Below are 20,588 nucleotides of genomic sequence, written 5' to 3' on the forward strand. Positions count from 1 at the left end.
TATAAACGTGTAGGTCGCTCCACACTTTACGCAGAAACGAAACCCTGTAAGGGAATGAATAGACTTAACTTCTGCGAAACTTAATCAATGTTTCCCAAAAGTTGGGGGGCAAATGATAGGGATAAATAAATCATGATTGTATAATTAAATATTATAAGGTGTGGGCTGCTAGGCCCAATAAGAAGATGTACGACATTCAGACCAAAAAGGTCAACACATTGATCAGGCCTGATGGACCAGATCAGACCTGATGGAACAAAGAAGGCCCAAAAGCCCTGATTATTTATTAATTTCGTAATTAATAAATAAGGGAGGAAAACAGCTATTAAGATAAGTCCTAGTGGGAATATAAATCCTTGTAGATTGGCCTCCAAGGAACCTCATGAGATAAGGAGTCAGCTTCCTACTTCCTAGGACTCCTAAGTCTATCCTAATTCAGAGACTTGACCACCAAGTCTCCTATGCCAAGTCCAATTCAAGGACTCTCACACCTATATAAGGGATCTCACCCCACAGATCAGAACTACGTTTTTTGGCTTGATTCTCTAATTCACAGAGATACGTAGGCATCTCGTAAAGGCAGAATTAAGCTACGAAACACGAGAGCAGCCATTAAAGGCCTTGAACTCCCGAATCTTAGTAATAAATACAGCAAATAATAACCTTAGTTTTTTATCCATAACAGCTAATAAAGCCTCTTTTTTAAATTTTAATTTATTAAAATCTATACTATATAAAATAATAGACGAAATATTAAAAGTTTGGTTGGTAAGATACTTCGTTAATTTAATTAATTACCTTTACTTAATAAATTAATTATTTACCTTATTACCATTATTTAGTTAGTATAAAATTAATTAGTCCCTCCACTTAAATTTTATGTCCACTGAAAAATCGCACATATTAAGGGAAGTGGATATTGATTAATTAGTTGCATTATATGACTATAATATGTAAAATAAGATTGATCTTGAAAATATAAATAAGAGATATGTGGAATATAATTGACTTTGAAAATATAAATTTACATTCAAAATTGGTGAAGTAGACAACTAAATTGAAATAAAAATTTATTTTAAAAGTGGACATGTATTTTGAAACCGAGTACCTTTTTAAAAGTAAAACACCTTATCCTTTCTATTTTCTCCAATAAAAACACATATTTTCCACGTTTTACAATACTATATTAAAATGGACAAAATATTAAGGTACTTTATTTCATTAATTCAATAATTACCATTACAATTAATGATTTCATTATTGTACTTAATTAGTATATAATTTATTAACTTTTTAAAGTAAAACATGTTAACTTTTTTTATTTTCTCCGACTAAAAAACTTGTTTTTAATATTTATTTTGTGTTGATATAATATATTATAATAGACTAAATAATAAAAGTTTGGTTGGTTACAATGTTATATGCTATCTTAACTATTTAAAAAAACAGTTCTTTCAAGTAATTCAAGTATGAGTTATGACTATTTAATTTAAATATACTTAATTAAAAAATTAATTAATTGCATTCAAAAATAAAAATTAGAAGTATTGAAAAAATAAATATAAAAAATATCGGTGCATAGTAGTATTTATTATTAAAATTCAAAGCCACCCAACAAAATAATTTTAAAGTGCAGTGTTTTAAGGTTTAAGACTGAGTGTTTTGGAAAAAGAGTTCAGATGCATCAACTTTCCCATAATTCTATTCATCAATTAAATACGTGTGCTATGTATGTGTTTGTCTTGCCATAGCTTGCTTAAAGTTCAAAAAACAAAAATAAGTGCTATTCATTTTAAAAAAAGTCCACTTTCAAAAATAATATGGACAATTCTATTTTGAAAAAATAAATAATATTTTAAATATTATTAACAAACTACTTACCTTTTTTATATCTCAAACACGTTATTCTTTTTATATTATGTAACTAAATTGCCTTTAATTCTAAAAATATCAGTTAATATATAATTATTATTAAATCATAAACCAAACCAAACCAAACGCTTATCGGAGGGTAAATTGTACGCAGCTTCCCCTCATTCAAATGAAGAGACTATTTTCAGAAAGAGCCCGACTTATGTGTGTGCACGTACACAATATGTAAAAAGTGTAACAATTTGAAATAAACTAAAATTTGATAGCATAATATAAATATAGGTTAAGACAAACCTTAGCCTAGGGCTTTATTGAACATCCTCTAAATTTCCTTTGTCGTAGAGATCATCATCTTTCTTCACGAACTGTGTCATTTCTCTTTATGACTTCTTGCCAGGAAGTTTTTTGTGTGTATGTATAGATTATTTGTGTGTGTTTATTGGGATAGTGGAGTGGGTAATGAAAATATGGGTAACCAGTGAGAAAATAATTCCACGCCCCCAATACCAAATACTCTTCTCCTGGATTCCAGATCTTGAAATCATATGTATGCAAATTCACCAAGTCTTAATCTCTCTTTATAAGTAAACGCGTAGTAGATCCAAGTAGGCTACGATTTAAGTTATTGGGTAGGGCAAATTTTGGAACCGTTGCAGAGAAATACAAGAATGGATAAGGGAAGATATTTATCACGTCATTTAAAAATTCTAAAGTAACGAATTTTAATGTTTTAAATTTTTTAATATAAATTAAAATAATAAAATCATGTAATAATAAAAAGACATGTGTATCGAGGGGTTTTAAGCTATTTTAATCTAAAGGTACTTATTTTAAAATCAATTAATTATAATTAAAAATAAAAATTAGAAGTACTGAAAAAATAAATAGAAAAAATAGCGGTGCATCCGAGATATAAGCTAATGATATTTAATATTAAAAAAAATATGTAATAGTTCGATATATATATATATATATATATATATATATATATATATATATATATATATGAGTTAGGTTCTATGGAGTTCCTATTTCATTGGAGTCCTTGAGTCTATACAAGTAAAATATATCTTAAATTGTTGCAAAACGTATTATTTTTCGAATGATATTTTACAAATATCACAATTTTATTAAAAATCTTGCATATTGCATAGATTTTACAAGTAGAACGTTCTAAAAAATATGCTTAGTTTGCAGAACATAAATATTCATATTGCAGAACATAAATGTTCATGTTGCAGAACATACATATTGTACTTGTAAATATAAGAAATTTGCATGATTTTATTGAAGTAATGATATTTGTGAAACATATTTTGCAAGATAACACGTTTTAGAAGATATTTTATTTGGAGAATATAGATGGACTTGAGGACTCCAATTAAAGGTGTACTCCATAGAACTTTATTCTCTATATATATATATACTATTATATTAAATACGAAACAATTAAAATTTGGTTAGTAGTCAGTCTCTTCACCATAACTATAGTAATATTTAAAAGAAAATACATATTCATAATAGAATTATAATATGTCTAATAATTTTCGTTAAAATAAAATAATATATAAAATTCACCCCGTCGGGCTAAACAAAATTGTACTATTGATCCTATTTTATATAAAAATAAAGGATTTGACGAATCGGGCTAAAATAAAAAAATAAATATTATTGATCTCTCTAAAAATATTATATTATTGGACCAGACTACAAAAAAAAATTGAAAGAAATTCGTGGGTCGATATAATGTCATAAGACAAAAACAAAATAATACATATTATCCATTCAGTCTAAAATAAAATAATAATCAGCTCGTGCTAAAATAAAATTAAAAAAATAGTAAGTATAATTAGCCGGATTTGGTTGATATAACGCGTCTCAACTAAAATATGTAATAGTTCGATATATATATATATATATATATATATATATATATATATATATATATACTATTATATTAAATATGAAACAATTAAAATTTGGTTAGTAGTAAGTCTCTTCACCATAATTATAGTAATATTTAAAAGAAAATACATTATGTCTAATGATTTTCGTTAAAACAAAATAATAAATATTATGGATCTCTCTAAAAATATTATATTATCAGATGCATCAACCTTCCTGGTAACAAAAAGGGAGGTGATTTTCAACAGCTTAGATATTAAAAATATAAAAAAAATAGACTCCATAATTATATTCATCAATTAAATACGTGTATCAATTAAATATGTGTGTTATGTATGTGTTTGTTTTGCCATAGCTTGCTAAAGTTCAAAAAACAGAAATAAGTGCTATCCATTTTAAAAAAAGTTCACTTTCAAAAATAATATGGATAATTCTATTTTGAAAAAAAATATATTAATATTTTAAATATTATTAACAAACTACTTACCTTTTTTTAACTCAAACACGTTATTCTTTTTATACTATGTAACTAAATTGCCTTTATTTCTAAAAATATCATGAATATATACGTGTTAATATATAATTATTATTAAATCATATCATTTAAAAATTCTAAAGTAACGAATTTTGATATTTTAAATTTTTTAATATAAATTAAAATAATAAAATCATGTAATAATAAAAAGACATGTGTATGGAGGGGTTTTGAGCTATTTTAATTTAAAGGTACTTATTTTAAAATCAATTAATTATAATTAAAAATAAAAATTAGAAGTACTGAAAAATAAATAGAAAAAATAGCGGTGCATCCCACATATAAGCTAATGATATTTAATATTAAAAAAATATGTAATAGTTCGATATATATATATATACTATTATATTAAATACAAAACAATTAAAATTTGGTTGCTATTAAGTCTGTTCACCATAATTATAGTAATATTTAAAAGAAAATACATTATGTCTAATGATTTTCATTAAATCAAAATAATAAATATTATTGATCTCTCTAAAAATATTATATTATTGGAGCAGACTACAAACAAAATTGAAAGGAAATTCGTGCGTCAATATAATGTCATAAGACAAAAACAAAATAATAATCAGCTCGCACTAAAATAAAATTAAAAAAGATAGTAAGTATAATAATGGGTCTCAACTAACATAATTTTTTTGCTATTGACAATTGATTCGGGTTGAAACATATTAAACTAATATAAATTTAAATATAGTTAGTTGAATTTGCTAAAATTTATATTTTAATTAAATATAATAATCTTTGATTACAATAATATCTGTGTATGGTGGGGTTATAAGCTATTTTAACTATTTTTAAAAAAAAGCTCTTTTAAGTAATTCAAGTATGAGTTATGACTATTTAATTTAAATATACTTATCTTAAAATCAATTAATTGCATTCAAAAATAAAAATTTAAAGTACTGAAAAAATAAATATAAAAAATATCTGTACATAATAATATTTAATATTAAAATTTAAAGCCCGACCACACAATAATTCTAAAATGTAGTTTAAGACCAAGCGTTTTGGAAAAAGAGTTTAGATGCGTCAACTTTCTTTAAAACAAAAAGGAGGATGAATTTTCAACAGATTAAATCTCAAAAAATAAATAAATATAGACTCCATAATTCTATTCATGAATTAAATAGTAGACTGTATGTATGTGTTTGTCTTGCCATAGCTTGCTAAAGTTCAAAAAACAGTTCCGGCAGAATAAAGAAGTGGCTGAAGTGCTATCTATCTTTTTACATGCTGCATCAATTTTTTGTTTTGAGTAATTACTGAAGTATTAACATTCGCTTCATGTACCATTTGGCGCCTGATTGGCAAGTCTTTTCCAAAACGATGCTGTCAGCATTCATTCTTTACTGGCACACACCTGCCATTACAAATTTTGACTACTTCATGCATGCAGTTGCAGTATGTACAAACAAGTGCAACATTACTACAAACGTTTATACTGTTTAGAAAAGACAGTCATCCCTGAAATTTCCCAACATGACCAAGTACTAATAAAGCATTGATCACTATATATAAAGCCTATGTTATTGCCTATAATTAAACATTCACAACATGAAGTCTGCTCTTTAGTAGTACTCTCGGACACCTACCAATATATCTCAAGTACCAATTTGACACTCTCAGTCTCAAGTCTCAACTACAACTGAACTCAAGATAATATAATTCAAAAATGGCCAAATTTTTGGTTTGGCTATTTTATGTACTCGCACTGTGTGTTGCATCTGCTAGTGTAAGTGCCCACGACAGTTGGCCTTATGTTTATTCATCTCCACCACCCACATCATGGTATGCATACAAATCACCACCTCCACCACCAACACTCTATTCCTATATATCGCCACCACCTCCATATATCTATAAATCTCCGCCACCTCCATCCCCATCCCCGCCTCCACCATACATGTATAAATCACCACCTCCACCATCCCCCTCTCCCCCACCTCCTTACATTTACAAATCTCCACCACCCCCATCCCCATCACCGCCACCTCCTTATATTTACAAGTCTCCGCCACCTCCATCCCCACCACCACCTCCTCCTTACATTTACAAATCGCCACCACCTCCGTCGCCATCTCCTCCACCTCCTTATGTCTACAAATCGCCACCACCTCCATCCCCATCACCACCTCCTCCCTACATTTACAAATCCCCACCCCCACCATCCCCATCACCACCTCCTCCCTACATTTACAAATCACCCCCACCACCATCCCCATCTCCTCCACCGCCTTATGTCTACCAATCTCCACCACCTCCATCCCCGTCAACACCCCCTCCCTACATTTACAAATCCCCACCCCCACCATCACCATCTCCTCCACCTCCTTACGTTTACAAATCGCCACCACCACCATCCCCGTCACCACCTCCTCCCTATATTTATAAATCACCGCCTCCACCATCCCCCTCACCTCCACCTCCTTATATTTACAAATCACCGCCACCTCCATCACCATCACCACCTCCTCCATACGTATACAAATCACCACCACCACCATCCCCATCTCCTCCACCTCCTTATACTTATAAATCTCCACCACCTCCTCCTTACATTTACAGAACTAAACCAGTATCATCACCATCACTACCACCTTCACCTGCTCCATCTCCCTCAATGGTACCATCTCCCTCAAGTCAGGAATACTACTAATCTTCTCCATCTCCTTCAATGACTCCATCAATATCAAGTCCAGAATACTACAACACTTCTCCACCACCTCATTAATTAACTAAATGCTTTAATCACATTGCGATATTTAGAAAGGGTTTGATGAACAGATTCATGTCGATCAAAGCTGGCTTATTAAATTTTAAAAGTATTGTTTCCTCCTAATTGTTCGAAACTATTAAATCAATTTTATTTCATTTTTTAGCATGTATTCCCATCATCATTCATTATCGTCTTTTTCGAAACTTTCAGTAATTTCTTAAAACTGATCTGTATATCAAGTACACGAGCACATTTACGTAATTATCATTCTTTTATGCCAAACATTTTCCTTCTTTTAATAATGGCTTGGATACCTTGGAGGTATTCAAATTTAATATTTGTAATTAATGGATGATGTGCTATGCTATTTTGTGTTTATATTTGAACACGCTAAAAATTGGTAACTTATGTACGGATATTTAGCACAAATACTTGCACTAATTCCCAAATCCAAGGATCAAAGAAGAAGCTAAATATTTAAAACCACATTTTCTCGATGAACTCCATCTCAATTAGCTTAAGAGTGAATTGTTCTCAAATACAACTAATCAAGGTGAATTGAAGTCATGGGAAGTAAGGATTTTCTTTCTTATAGAATTGTGTTGCAATTGAGTGACTAATCAAGGTGACACAAAACCGGCCCTAAAATATTTTTACCAGCAAAATATTGACACTAACCCGATCCATTTATTAAACGGGTCACCCGACCTATAGTGGACAAATATTTTATCTATTAATAATATAGTTATTTAAACAATTTAGTAGATTTAATTGAATATTTTATTTATCAAGCCATTATATATGATTATTTCTATCGTTTGTGTTGTATTATGAACAAAATACATTTTTAAGTTTAAAAATATTATTTTGTGTAATGAAATTATTCAAGACGTGTTAATTAATTAAAATATATATATATATATCATTTAAAATATAAAGAAGATAATAAAATATGATTGAACATTCATAGGTATATGTTTAATTGATCAATTATATTAGTAGTATATTATTTATATTATTTTTTAAAATATATTTTCACGGATTATGCGGGTCTGGTTCGAATTAACCAGGTGCACCTGTAACTTGTCTTTTTTAATCGGGCCAATTTCAGGTCTGATATGTTTTCCACATAACGTGTATAGAGACAACCCTAAAGAGTACAAATTCGTGTCGGGTTGTCGGGTCGTGTCCAATCTTGACAGTCCTAAACTTTTTGGGACCTCTAGTCGAAGCAATTTGGCTAGGACTCATGGCCTGGATTTCGACCAGAAATGAGTTTGAAATTTGGGTTATTTTAGGAACCTCCAGTCGAAGAAACTCAACTAGGATCCATAACCTATATTTCAACCAGAAATGGGGTCAAATTTTAGGTCATTTTAGGGACCTCCGGTTGTAGTAATTCGACTTGGATTCACGACCTAAATTTCGACTAGAAATAAGGTCGAAAATGAAGGTCTTTTTGTTGGGCCGCTTGGGGCTATTTTGCTTGTTTCAAATTATATATGGAGTTTAAATTTAGATTTTATGCCTTCCTAAATTTTATTTGGATTTGGGCTTTTCTTTTGGGCCTTTGTTGATACCGGGTTAATAGCCCATTTCAAGCCCAAATTATTCGAGAATCCTCTTGAACTTTCTAGTATTATAATTTTTTCCCTTTAATTTCAAAGAAATATATAGAATATTCTAGATTGTGTTCCTTGTTCGTGCTCTAGACGCATTCTGTATCTCAAAATTCAAAATAAATATCAACGTCCCGACTATGTACAAAATAGAATGTCATTTATCCCCTACCAATGTCTTTCACAAATCATTTCAGTTATATATTATTAAACTATTTATTATTTATAAAGTTCTTTTATGCTCACATTATTGTGTCCAATGTGCTTCTTGGTCTCGATAAATAGTTTTAATGAAAATTTGTTTGGTGTTTGTGATTTATCCTTGTTATATATATATATATATATATATATATATATATATATATATATATATATATATCGATCACTGTGATAAGTTTAAATTATTTTTTACTCAAAACATATTCAATCTATATGGAAGATTATTCTAGTGTTGCAAGGATGTTTTAGACTTGCTCATATGGTTTTATTAATATTAATGAGGCTGGTCAGAACATAATGGAAGTAAGAATTTCATGTAAGATTTTTTAATAGTGACCTTTATTCTATAAATCAAATATAGAAGTATGATTTCTGTTAAGAAAATGATATACTTTTTAGTTGCTCCGGTTGTTGCTTACTTTATGAGTACGAATTAACCAAGAAAACATAGCCTTAAACGATAATTGAAATACAATATGTTTGCTTGCGTAGTTTTTTCTATTAAAAACGTAATATCTAAGTGAAAGCTTAGAAAATGTTTCTATAATTATTGTAATTATCTTTTCCAAATTTATTTGTAATATTTGAAAAAAGGATACGATGCTAAAACCAAATATGTTACACAGGATTCTATACACCAATCAAGGAAACACAAGTTCACTTTTTTTATTTAAAAGTTTCAACAATCCTCCCCATGAATAAAATTGTCTTTTTTGTTCGAAGATATTTTGCCACCTAAATCAACATCATGCTATAGAAGGTAAGTGACTTTATGCAGTACTACGCAGAAAGAAAGAAATACGTCCGAAAAAAATTCATTAAATTTGAAATATGGGTATCTAAAGTATTTAATTCAACATATATTCTATCACGTTGACATGTTGACGCACATTCGAATCTATGATAATCTATTTGCATTTACCTGAATCGGACACAGATGATGGTGAAGGTCCTTATATTTTTCGTCACCAGAGAAAACATTAATCCTAGTTAAGTACAATATGGAACCAGCTCAAATTCAATCGACAAACTATTTAATCAGAAAAAATTAAAAAACTCTATAGGTTTTTTAATTCAGTAAGAGATATAGATGTCTTCATCATAATACTGTTTATGTAGGGATTTCAAATACTAAAATATAATGAGAATAAAAATAAATTCTAATTATATATGAAATTTTAGATATATGGAGCGTGATCATGTAATTTTGAGAAATATTATGCACCCGAACCACAACCCACTGGAATATAATATTTTTTATATGTTGTCCAGTCATTTTCCTGAGCCAAGAAAGCTCTTTTTGTTTGTTTGAGCAATTCAAAGTATTCCTTTTATAGTCAACTTGCTCAAATTTATTTTTCTCAGGATTAGGCTTTCTGCACTAATTTGCAAAATGACCACTCAAGCCACATTAAAAACACTTGAATTTGGATTTATCCACCATGTTTCTATTTGGCTTGGCTGCTCCAAAATTCTTTTTAAATTTAAGCTTGGAAAACCTTCTTAACAGGAAAGCTATATGTTCATCTATATCCTCCATTTCATCTTGACTAAGATGGTCTTCATGTTCAGCAACTAACCCCCTTCCTTTGCCTTCACAAACCCTAGAGTTTGGTGCAGATTCCACAGCTTCAACCTTTATCTCATTCACTCTCTCTTGTTCAACTACTAGTGCTATAGATCCTCCCTTTCTTCCTTCCTTTCTATATTTGCTCATCTTGTTCTAACTCAAGTTTATAAGTTTTCAGAATCCCATATAGTCTCTCCAAGGTAAACTCCTTGTAATCTTGTGAGTTTCTGAGAGAGACAGTCATAGGCTTTCATTCCTTTGGTAGAGATCTAAGGAACTTCAGGTTTGAATCTTTTGTCTGATAGACCCTTCCATGCAGCTTTAATGTATTTAGTAGTTTTTGAAATCTACTAAAGATGTCACTTAAAGATTCACTGTCTTAACAATCAAAATGTTCATACTGCTGGATCAGAAGTTGCATTTGTTTTCCCTCACTTGCTCAGTTCCATCACATATGATTTGAATTATAACCCAAATATCTTTAGCAGTCTTGCAGTTGATGACATTGTCACACATATCTCTATCAAGACCATTGAACAGAATATTCATGGCCTTCTTGTCTTTGTGTACTTGTTCAATAACTTTATCTGTCCATTCTGCTTGTGGCTATAATTAAACATTCACAACATGAAGTCTGCTCTTTAGTAGTACTCTCGGACACCTACCAATATATCTCAAGTACGGATTTGACACTCTCAGTCTCAAGTCTCAACTACAACTGAACTCAAGATAATATAATTCAAAAATGGCCAAATTTTTGGTTTGGCTATTTTATGTACTCGCACTGTGTGTTGCATCTGCTAATGTAAGTGCCCACGATAGTTGGCCTTATGTTTATTCATCTCCACCACCCACATCATGGTATGCATACAAATCACCACCTCCACCGCCAACACTCTATTCCTATATATCGCCACCACCTCCATATATCTATAAATCTCCGCCACCTCCATCCCCATTCCCGCCTCCACCATACATGTATAAATCACCACCTCCACCATCCCCCTCTCCCCCACCTCCTTACATTTACAAATCTCCACCACCCCCAACCCCATCACCACCTCCTCCTTATATTTACAAGTCTCCGCCACCTCCATCCCCATCACCACCTCCTCCTTACATTTACAAATCGCCACCACCTCCGTCGCCATCTCCTCCACCTCCTTATGTCTACAAATCGCCACCACCTCCATCCCTATCACCACCTCTTCCCTACATTTACAAATCCCCACCCCCACCATCACCACCTCCTCCCTACATTTACATATCACCCCCACCACCATCCCCATCTCCTTCACCGCCTTATGTCTACCAATCTCCACCACCTCCATCCCCGTCACCACCCCCTCTAACAAATATAATGAAGAAGAAAATGTAATTAACTATTTTGATAACAAGAACTGTATTTTACATTATGAAGTAATTGATTAGTGCTGAGTAAGATGGATCTACTTTTATATACAAGACAAAATACTCTAACAAACTTTCTTAAATGTTGAATGGTGATTGGCTGGCTTCCTTGTTAAATCTGATTGGTTGACTGGCTTGAGTCTCTGATTGGTTGACTCACTTGAGTCTATATTGATATCATCCCCCTCAAGTTGGATGGCTGGTGAAGATTACAGACATTCAACTTGGAGCTTAAGTTGAGCAGAGAAGCAGCACCAAGAGCCTTCGTTAGCATATCAGCTGGCTGCAAATGTGTGGGAATATGAAAAGCAGAAATCAGACCTTGCTGCATTTTTTCCCGAACTACATGACAATCAATTTTGATATGTTTTGTGCATTCATGAAAGACAGAATTAGATGGTATGTAAATAGCAGAACAAGAGTCACAATGAAAAGGGACCGGAAGCTTAGGATACACCTGAAAATCTTCAAGAATAACAACAAGCCATGTAACTTCACAACAGGTGGCAACCATGACCTGATATTCAGCTTCAGCACTAGATTGAGACACTGTGTGTTGCTTTTTACATTTCCAAGCCACCAAAGTGTTTCCAAGCAGAATACAATATCCGGTGAGAGATTGACGAGTTGCCTGACACCCACCCCAGTCAGAATCACAATAGGCAATGAGGTTTAGAGGAGATGTAGCAGCAATAAGTAAGCCCTGTCCTGGAGATTGCTTGATATACCTTAATACTTTATAAGCAGCAGTTAAATGATCAATACGAGGAGATGCAAGATGTTGAGACAGAATGTGTACTGAATATGACAGATCTGGATGAGTAATAGTAAGATAAACCAATTTGCCAACAATTCGTCGATATAAAGTAGAGTCTTTGACATTGAGCAGATTAGAGTAGTTATCAGTAAGATGATGATTCTGCTCCATAGGAATAGATGAGGGTTTGGCAGATAACATACCAGTTTCTGTTAACAAATCAAGTACATACTTTCGTTGATTAATGTAAAACCATCATTTGACCTAACAACCTCTAAACCAAGGAAATATTTGATAGGTCCAAGATCCTTGATTTTAAACTTGGACAACAGACATTGTTTGACATTCTGAATTATAGAAGCGGCAGATCCAGTCACCAAAATCTCATCGACATAGACTAATACCGCGCAGAAGCTTCCAGCTTGGTAATAGTAAACAAACTATTATCACTGTGAGATTGTGTAAAACCATAATCCTTAAGAGCCTGAGAGATCTTAGTGAACCAACACCGAGGAGCCTGCTTCGGACCATATAATGATTTTTTAAGTAAACAAACAACATTGGGAGGGAGTTGTAACTTAGTGAGGAACTGATAACCAGGAGGTAATCGCATATAAACTGTTTCCTCCAAGTCACCATGTAAAAATGCATTAGTAACATCCATTTGAGAAACATCCCAATTCTTAGAAGCTGCCACAACAAGCAAGATTCTAACTGTTTTCATTTTCGCAATAGGTGCAAATGTTTCAAAATAGTCTAAGCCATGTGTTTGGGTGAAGCCTCTAGCCACTAAACGAGCTTTGTATCGATCAATAGTGACATCAGGAAGGTATTTGATCTTAAACAGCCATTTGTAATCAACAATGTGATGATCAGTAGGGGTTGGAACTAATGTCCATGTATGATTATCCTCAAGAGCTTTAATTTCAGTTTTCATAGCTTTAAACCATAGAGGATTAGGAGAGGCTTGTGCAAATGTATAAGGTAATTTGACAGGGGTAATAGCAGCTGTGAAAGCTTTATAGGAAGGAGAGAACTTATCATAAGACAAATAATGACTAATAGGGTATGGAGAAGACAAACCTGACCCTGAAGGAGGAGATATAGTAATTGCATGAGTAGAAGGTAACCCAACAAAGTCTTTAAATTTTTTAGGAGCTTGTCTGACTCTAGTAGGTCTAGTAGATGTGATAATTGGTTGAGATGTATGAGTCTCTGGATTGATATGTAACTGTACCAGATGAGTCTCAGAATTGAGCTCTATAAAAGAAGGAGAGTCAATATCATCTAGACCTATATAAAGTATAGGGAACAAAGGTGTATCTGATGATTTAGCATTTAAAGTGTCTGTGGACTTAAACGGAAAAATATGTTCAACAAAGTTGACATCTCTAGACATGAGGCTCTTTTGAGTTTGTAGATCCAGAATTTTATACCCTTTCTTACCATGAGGATAGCCAATAAAAACTCCTTTGATGACTCTAGAAGCAAGTTTATCTGACACATTGGTGTTGGTGGCATAACACAGACACCCAAAAACTTTAAGAGTCAAATAATCTGGTTCTTTATCAAATAATAACTGAAAAGGAGTTTTATAATGGAGAAGCTTAAAAGGAAGCATATTAATAAGATGAGTGCAGTCAATATAAAGTCTCCCCAAAAAGAATTTGGGAGATTAGATTGAAATTTGAGGGCTTTGGCAATATTAAGTAGATGTTGATGTTTTCTTTCAGCTCTGCCATTCTGTTGGGGAGTTCTAGCACAAAAAGTTTGATGCATAATGCCCAGAGAGGTAAGATATGAAGTAAGATCTTGATTGGTAAATTCAGTCCCATTATCAGATCTTATGATTTTTATGACTTTATCAAACTGAGTTTTAACATATGATATAAAATTTCTGATCAGATTTGGCACTTGAGTTTTATGATGAAACAAGAAGGTCCATGTAGCCCTAGAATAGTCCTCAACTACTGTAAGAAATAACTACAGTTATTATGAGTACATTGACTATAGGGGCCCCAGACATCTACATGAACTAGATCAAATAAAGCAGAGCTTTGAGATTGACTGGAAGAAAAAGGAAGTCTATGTTGTTTAGACATATGACATATATCACAAGCATTGAATTGACTAGACATATCATCAATGAATTTTAATTTCTGAAGAACTCCAGTAGAGGGATGACCCATTCTGGAGTGCCATAAACTGGCATTGTCAATAGAAGTAACATTACATTTCTTATTATTGAGAGTAGTATTAGCAGAATTTAACATACAACTCAAAACAGGTAAACAAGACAGTTTGGAGGCACTGAGTTTGTACAGACCATCATGCAAGTTACCAATCTCCCTGTCCTTCTTCAAAGTAGGGTCCTGTAGATAACAAGTATTGGCAGAGAAATATAGAAGACATGAAAGATCATATGTGAGTTTGGCAATGGATATGAGATTACATTCAAAGTGAGGTACACATAACACCTCATGAAGGACCAAAGTAGGATTTAAACACACATCACCAATATGAGTAATAGTTATTGTGTTACCATTAGGTAAATATAGTTGTGAATTTAAAGATTTGATATTAGTCATAAATGTTAGATGACCATTGATATGATTTGTGGCTCCAGAATCTAAAATCCATGAGTCACAATGATCAGTGGTAGTAGTAAGCACATAATTGACACTAACTATTGAACAAGAAAAATTACCAGCAAGTTGAGAGCTAGTAGCATTAATATTCCAATTGGTGTTCATTTTGAGGGAATCTTGAATCATTTTGGATAATTGTTGACATTGTGCAGCTGAGAACATAGATGACTCATTGCATTCAGTAGCTGTAGACTTAGTAGATGTAATTCCTGAGACATGAGACCCGAGATCAGACGTAGAAACATGAGCAGCAGATTTTATAGAAGCAGGTTGAGCTAGTTTCTTTGGTTTAGGCTTAGGTTTTCCAAACAACCTGTGCCAATCAGGGTAACCATGTAGACAAAAACATTTGTCTCTGATGTGTCCAGAATTATGACAGTAATCACAGAACAAGTCTGTAGAGCTTTGTTTCTTAGCAACAGTTTGGCCATTATTTCCAGGTTTAGATCTAAACCGTCCACTGTACTTAACACCCATGGCCATAGCATCTGAAAGAGGATTCTGAGCAGTTTTGGCAAAATCTCTCTGAGATTCTTCTTGCAGTAACAGAGAGAAAGCTTGAGACAGAGTAATGATAGGATTCATCATTAGCAACTGGCCTCGAATAGTAGTATATTGATCATTTAGCCCCATCAAGAACTGACTTAACTTGATAGCATCTTCATATTTCTCCAATTTCTTAGCATTATCACAGGCACAATTGTTATTAACACATACACATTTTGGAATGGGATTGAGATTATCTATTTCAGACATAAGAGTTCAGAACCTAGTAAAGAAGGTTGTGATACTCATAGAGCCTTGTTGAATAGATGCTAGTTCCTTTCGTAACTGAAATGTGCGAGGCATGTTAGATTAAGAAAATCGGACTACTAAATCATCCCAAATCTCCTTAGCAGTGGTGAAATAGGCCACACTATTACGAATCTCAGTAGAAATGGAGTTTAATAACCAAGACAACACCATATTGTTACAACGAATCCATAAGCTATAAAGAGGTGAAGTAATAACAGGTGTACTCAAGGTTCCATCTATTAAAACTAATTTCATCTTAGCAGATAACACAATTTCAACAGATCTACTCCATTGATTATAATTCTGATCAGTCAAGAGCTGAGTGACTATGGGAGTACCTGGATTGTCAGAATTTTGCAGGAAGTACGGATGATTAACATCAAAAATCTTTGTATGTTGTTGTGAACCTGATGCAGAAGATGAAGCTCCAGCAGTAGCAGCAGCATAGCTCATCGTCATGATTAGAAATTACACAATATAAGAATGATGAAGTTGTAAACCCTAATTTGAGTAATTGTACGGACAAACAAGCAACTGTATGAATTAAACTAAAAAAAACAGATGAATACGATTGTCAAACTTGAAACAGATGAAGATGATTGTGATCTGTACAGATCGAAATCGGAGAGAAGATGAAGATCAATGTAGCGGATGTAAGTGTATGAATCATGACGGCTCTGATACCATGACAAATATAATGAAGAAGAAAATGTAACTAACTATTTTGATAACAAGAACTGTATTTTACATTATAAAGTAATTGATTAGTGCTGAGTAAGATGGATCTACTTTTATATACAAGACAAAATACTCTAACAAACTTTCTGAAATATTGAATGCTGATTGGTTGGCTTCTTTGTTAAATCTGATTGGTTGACTGGCTTGAGTCTCTGATTGGTTGACTCACTTAAGTCTATATTGATATCACCCTCCCTACATTTACAAATCCCCACCCCCACCATCGCCATCTCCTCCACCTCCTTACGTTTACAAATCGCCACCACCATCCCCGTCACCACATCCTCCATATATTTATAAATCACCGCCTCCACCATCCCCCTCACCTCCACCTCCTTATATTTACAAATCGCTGCCACCTCCATCACCATCACCACCTCCTCCATACGTATACAAATCACCACCACCACCATCCCCATCTCCTCCACCTCCTTATACTTATAAATCTCCACCACCTCCTCATTACATTTACAAAACTAAACCAGTATCATCACCATCACTACCACCTTCACCTGCTCTATCTCCCTCAATGGTACCATCTCCCTCAAGTCAGGAATACTACTAATCTTCTCCATCTCCATCAATGACTCCATCAATATCAAGTCTAGAATACTACAACACTTCTCCACCACCTCATTAATTAACTAAATGCTTAATCACATTGCGATATTTAGAAAGGTTTTGATGAACAGATTCATGTCGATCAAAGCTGGCTTATTAAATTTTAAAAGTATTGTTTCCTCCTAATTGTTCGAAACTATAAAATCAATGTTATTTCATCTTGTAGCAGGTATTACCATCATCATTCATTATCGTCTTTTTCGAAACTTTCAGTAATTTCTTAACACTGATCTCTATTTCAAGCACTACAAGAAAATAGGGTTAAATACAACTGATTTAAATTCGACTGGTGTTAAATTTGACCGCAGGCGGTCGAATCCCTTCGACACGGCTAAATTCGACTGGCCTCGGTCGAAATCCAGCGGTCGTATTTACAATCAATTTTAACTGAAAATGGTTGAAATTAAAACAGTCAAAATTCAACCGATCGAATTTAGCTCCTAAATTCGACCAAATTTTTTTTCCGGTCGAATTTAGCCCAAATAAAAAACTGGAGGGAATTTTCCCGTAAAATATTTTATTTTGCACTCCTAAATTTAACCGATTTTAGTCAAATTTTTTATTTAAAAATGAAGGGAAATTTGCTCATACTTTTAAAGTTTTTGAAAAGAAGTGAGGGAAATTTCCCGCCCTTTTCGAAATTATATTTCAATGGAATTAGGTTGTATTTAAGATTTTTCATAATTTTAATTTTTAATAAAAAAACCTATTTAATGATAGTGAATATTTTGAAATTATGAATATTGGGGAGAATATTTTTATTGACATCCGTATTTTTGGATCGATGAAAAATATTTTTTAAAAAATCGTAATACCAATTCAGGATTAAACACTAGTTAGTTGTATTAGTCAAACTGATGCTTGATTTTAAAAATGGCAAACCAAATAAAATTATTTTAATCTGAAACTTAAGTTATATTACTAATATATATATATATATTTATTGACATCCCTACGGTTGGATCGATGAAAAATATTTTTTAAAAAATCGAAATAGCAATTCAGGACTAAACACAAGTTACTTGTACTAGTCAAACTAATGTTTGACTTTTAAAATGGCAAACCAAATAATATTGTTTTGATCTAAATTTTTGTTATATCACTAATATATATATATATATATATATATATATATATTTATTTTTTAACATCCGTACGGTTGGGTCGATGAAAAATATTTTTGAAAAAATCGAAATACCAATTCAGGACTAAACACTAATTAGTTGTACTAGTCAAACTAATGCTTGATTTCTAAAATGGCAAACCAAATAAAATTATTTTGATCTGAAACTTAAGTTATATCACTAATATATATATTTATTGACATCTTTATGGTTGGATCGATGAAAAATATTTTAAAAAAAATTTGAAATAGCAATTCAGGACTAAACGCTAGTTAGTTGTACTAGTCAAACTAATGTTTGACTTTTAAAATGGTAAACCAAATAAAATTGTTTTGATCTAAACTTTTTGTTATATCACTAATATATATATTTTTTGACATCCGTACGGTTGGATCGATGAAAAATAATTTTAAAAAAATCGAAATACCAATTCAGGACTAAACACTAGTTAGTTGTACTAGTGAAACTGATGCTTGACCTTTAAAATGGCAAACCAAATAAAATTGTTTTGATCTCAAATTTTCATTATATCCCTAATATATATATTTATTGACATCTGTATGGTTGGATCTATGAAAAATATTTTTTAAAAAATAGAAACACCAATTCAGGATTTAAACACTAGTTGATTATACTAGTCAAACTGATGCTTAACTTTTAAAATGGCAAACCAAATAAAATTGTTTTGATCTGAAATTTTCGTTATATCACTAATATATATATTTATTGACATCCGTATGGTTTGAGCGATGAAAAATATTTTTTTTAAAATAGAAACACCAATTCAGGACTAAACACTAGTTAGTTGCACTAGTCAAACTGATGCTTGACTTTTCAAATGGAAAACCAAATAAATTATTTCGATCTCAAATTTTGGTTATATCACTAATTTATATATCTATTGACATCCATACGGTTGGATCGATGAAAAATATTTTTGAAAAAATCGAAACTCCAATTCATGACTAAACACTAGTTAGTTGTACTAGTCAAACTAATGTTTGACTGTTAAAATGGCAAACCAAATAAAATTATTTTGATCTGAAATTTTGGTTATATCACTAATATATATATTTATTGACATCCGTACGGTTTGATCCCTGAAAAATATTTTTAAAAAATCGAAACAATTCATGACTAAACACTAGTTAGTTGTACTAGTCAAACTAATATTTGTCTGTTAAAATGACAAACCAAATAAAATTATTTTGATCTAAAACTTTGGTTATATCACTAATATATATTTATTGACATCCATACGGTTGGATCGATGAAAAATATTTTGGAAAAATCGAAAGACCAATTCATGACTAAACACTAGTTAGTTGTACTGGTCAAACTGATGTTTAACTGTTAAACTGGCAAACCAAATAAAATTATTTTGATATGAAATTTTTGTTATATCACTAATATATATATTTATTGGCATCCATATGGTTGGATCGATGAAAAATATTTTTAAAAAAATTGAAACACCAATTTATGACTAAACACTAGTTAGTTGTACTAGTCAAACTGATATTTGACTGTAAAGATGACAAACCAAATAAAAACTTTTTGATCTGAAATTTTGGTTATATCACCAATATATATATCTATCAATATCCATCTAGTTGGATCGAAGAAAAATATTTTCAAAAAGAATCAAAACATCAGGACTAAACACTAGGTAGTTGTACTAGTAAAATTGATGTTTTACTTTTAAAATGGAAAACCAAATAAAATTATTTTGATCTAAAAACTTTGGTTATATCACTAATATATATATTTATTGACATCTATAGGGTTGGATAGTTGAAAATTATTTTTAAATTCACTAGGTAGTTGGATAGTCGTATGAATATTAATATAAAGAAATCCCTTGAAATATCAAAATATATAATAAATTAAAATAAAATCTATTTTTACGTTAAATCTCATCAAATCCATTCATGAGAGTAAATAAATAACATCTCTTTCATTGTCCACCAACTTCAAAAGCTAATAACATTTCTTTTTGAAAACCTAAAAACTTGAACTTGACACTAAAATATTTATTTTACTTCTCTTTTTT

General features: G+C 31.8%; 2 protein-coding genes across 2 annotated transcripts; one reads left to right on the top strand and one right to left on the bottom strand.

The window, feature by feature from the left end:
* Window positions 1–5,990: 5,990 nt before the first annotated feature.
* On the top strand, window positions 5,991–6,974 carry LOC141685735 (uncharacterized). Its single transcript, XM_074490822.1, has one exon. It carries the CDS (start codon window positions 5,991–5,993, stop codon window positions 6,972–6,974), a length of 984 nt encoding a protein of 327 aa, XP_074346923.1.
* Window positions 6,975–14,576: 7,602 nt separating this feature from the next.
* Window positions 14,577–16,013, bottom strand: LOC141685736 (uncharacterized). Its single transcript, XM_074490823.1, has one exon. It carries the CDS (start codon window positions 16,011–16,013, stop codon window positions 14,577–14,579), a length of 1,437 nt encoding a protein of 478 aa, XP_074346924.1.
* Window positions 16,014–20,588: the final 4,575 nt, after the last annotated feature.

Source organism: Apium graveolens, chromosome 9 (assembly GCF_009905375.1).
Source record: "Apium graveolens cultivar Ventura chromosome 9, ASM990537v1, whole genome shotgun sequence".
In the NCBI taxonomy this organism is placed as follows: Eukaryota; Viridiplantae; Streptophyta; class Magnoliopsida; order Apiales; family Apiaceae; genus Apium; species Apium graveolens.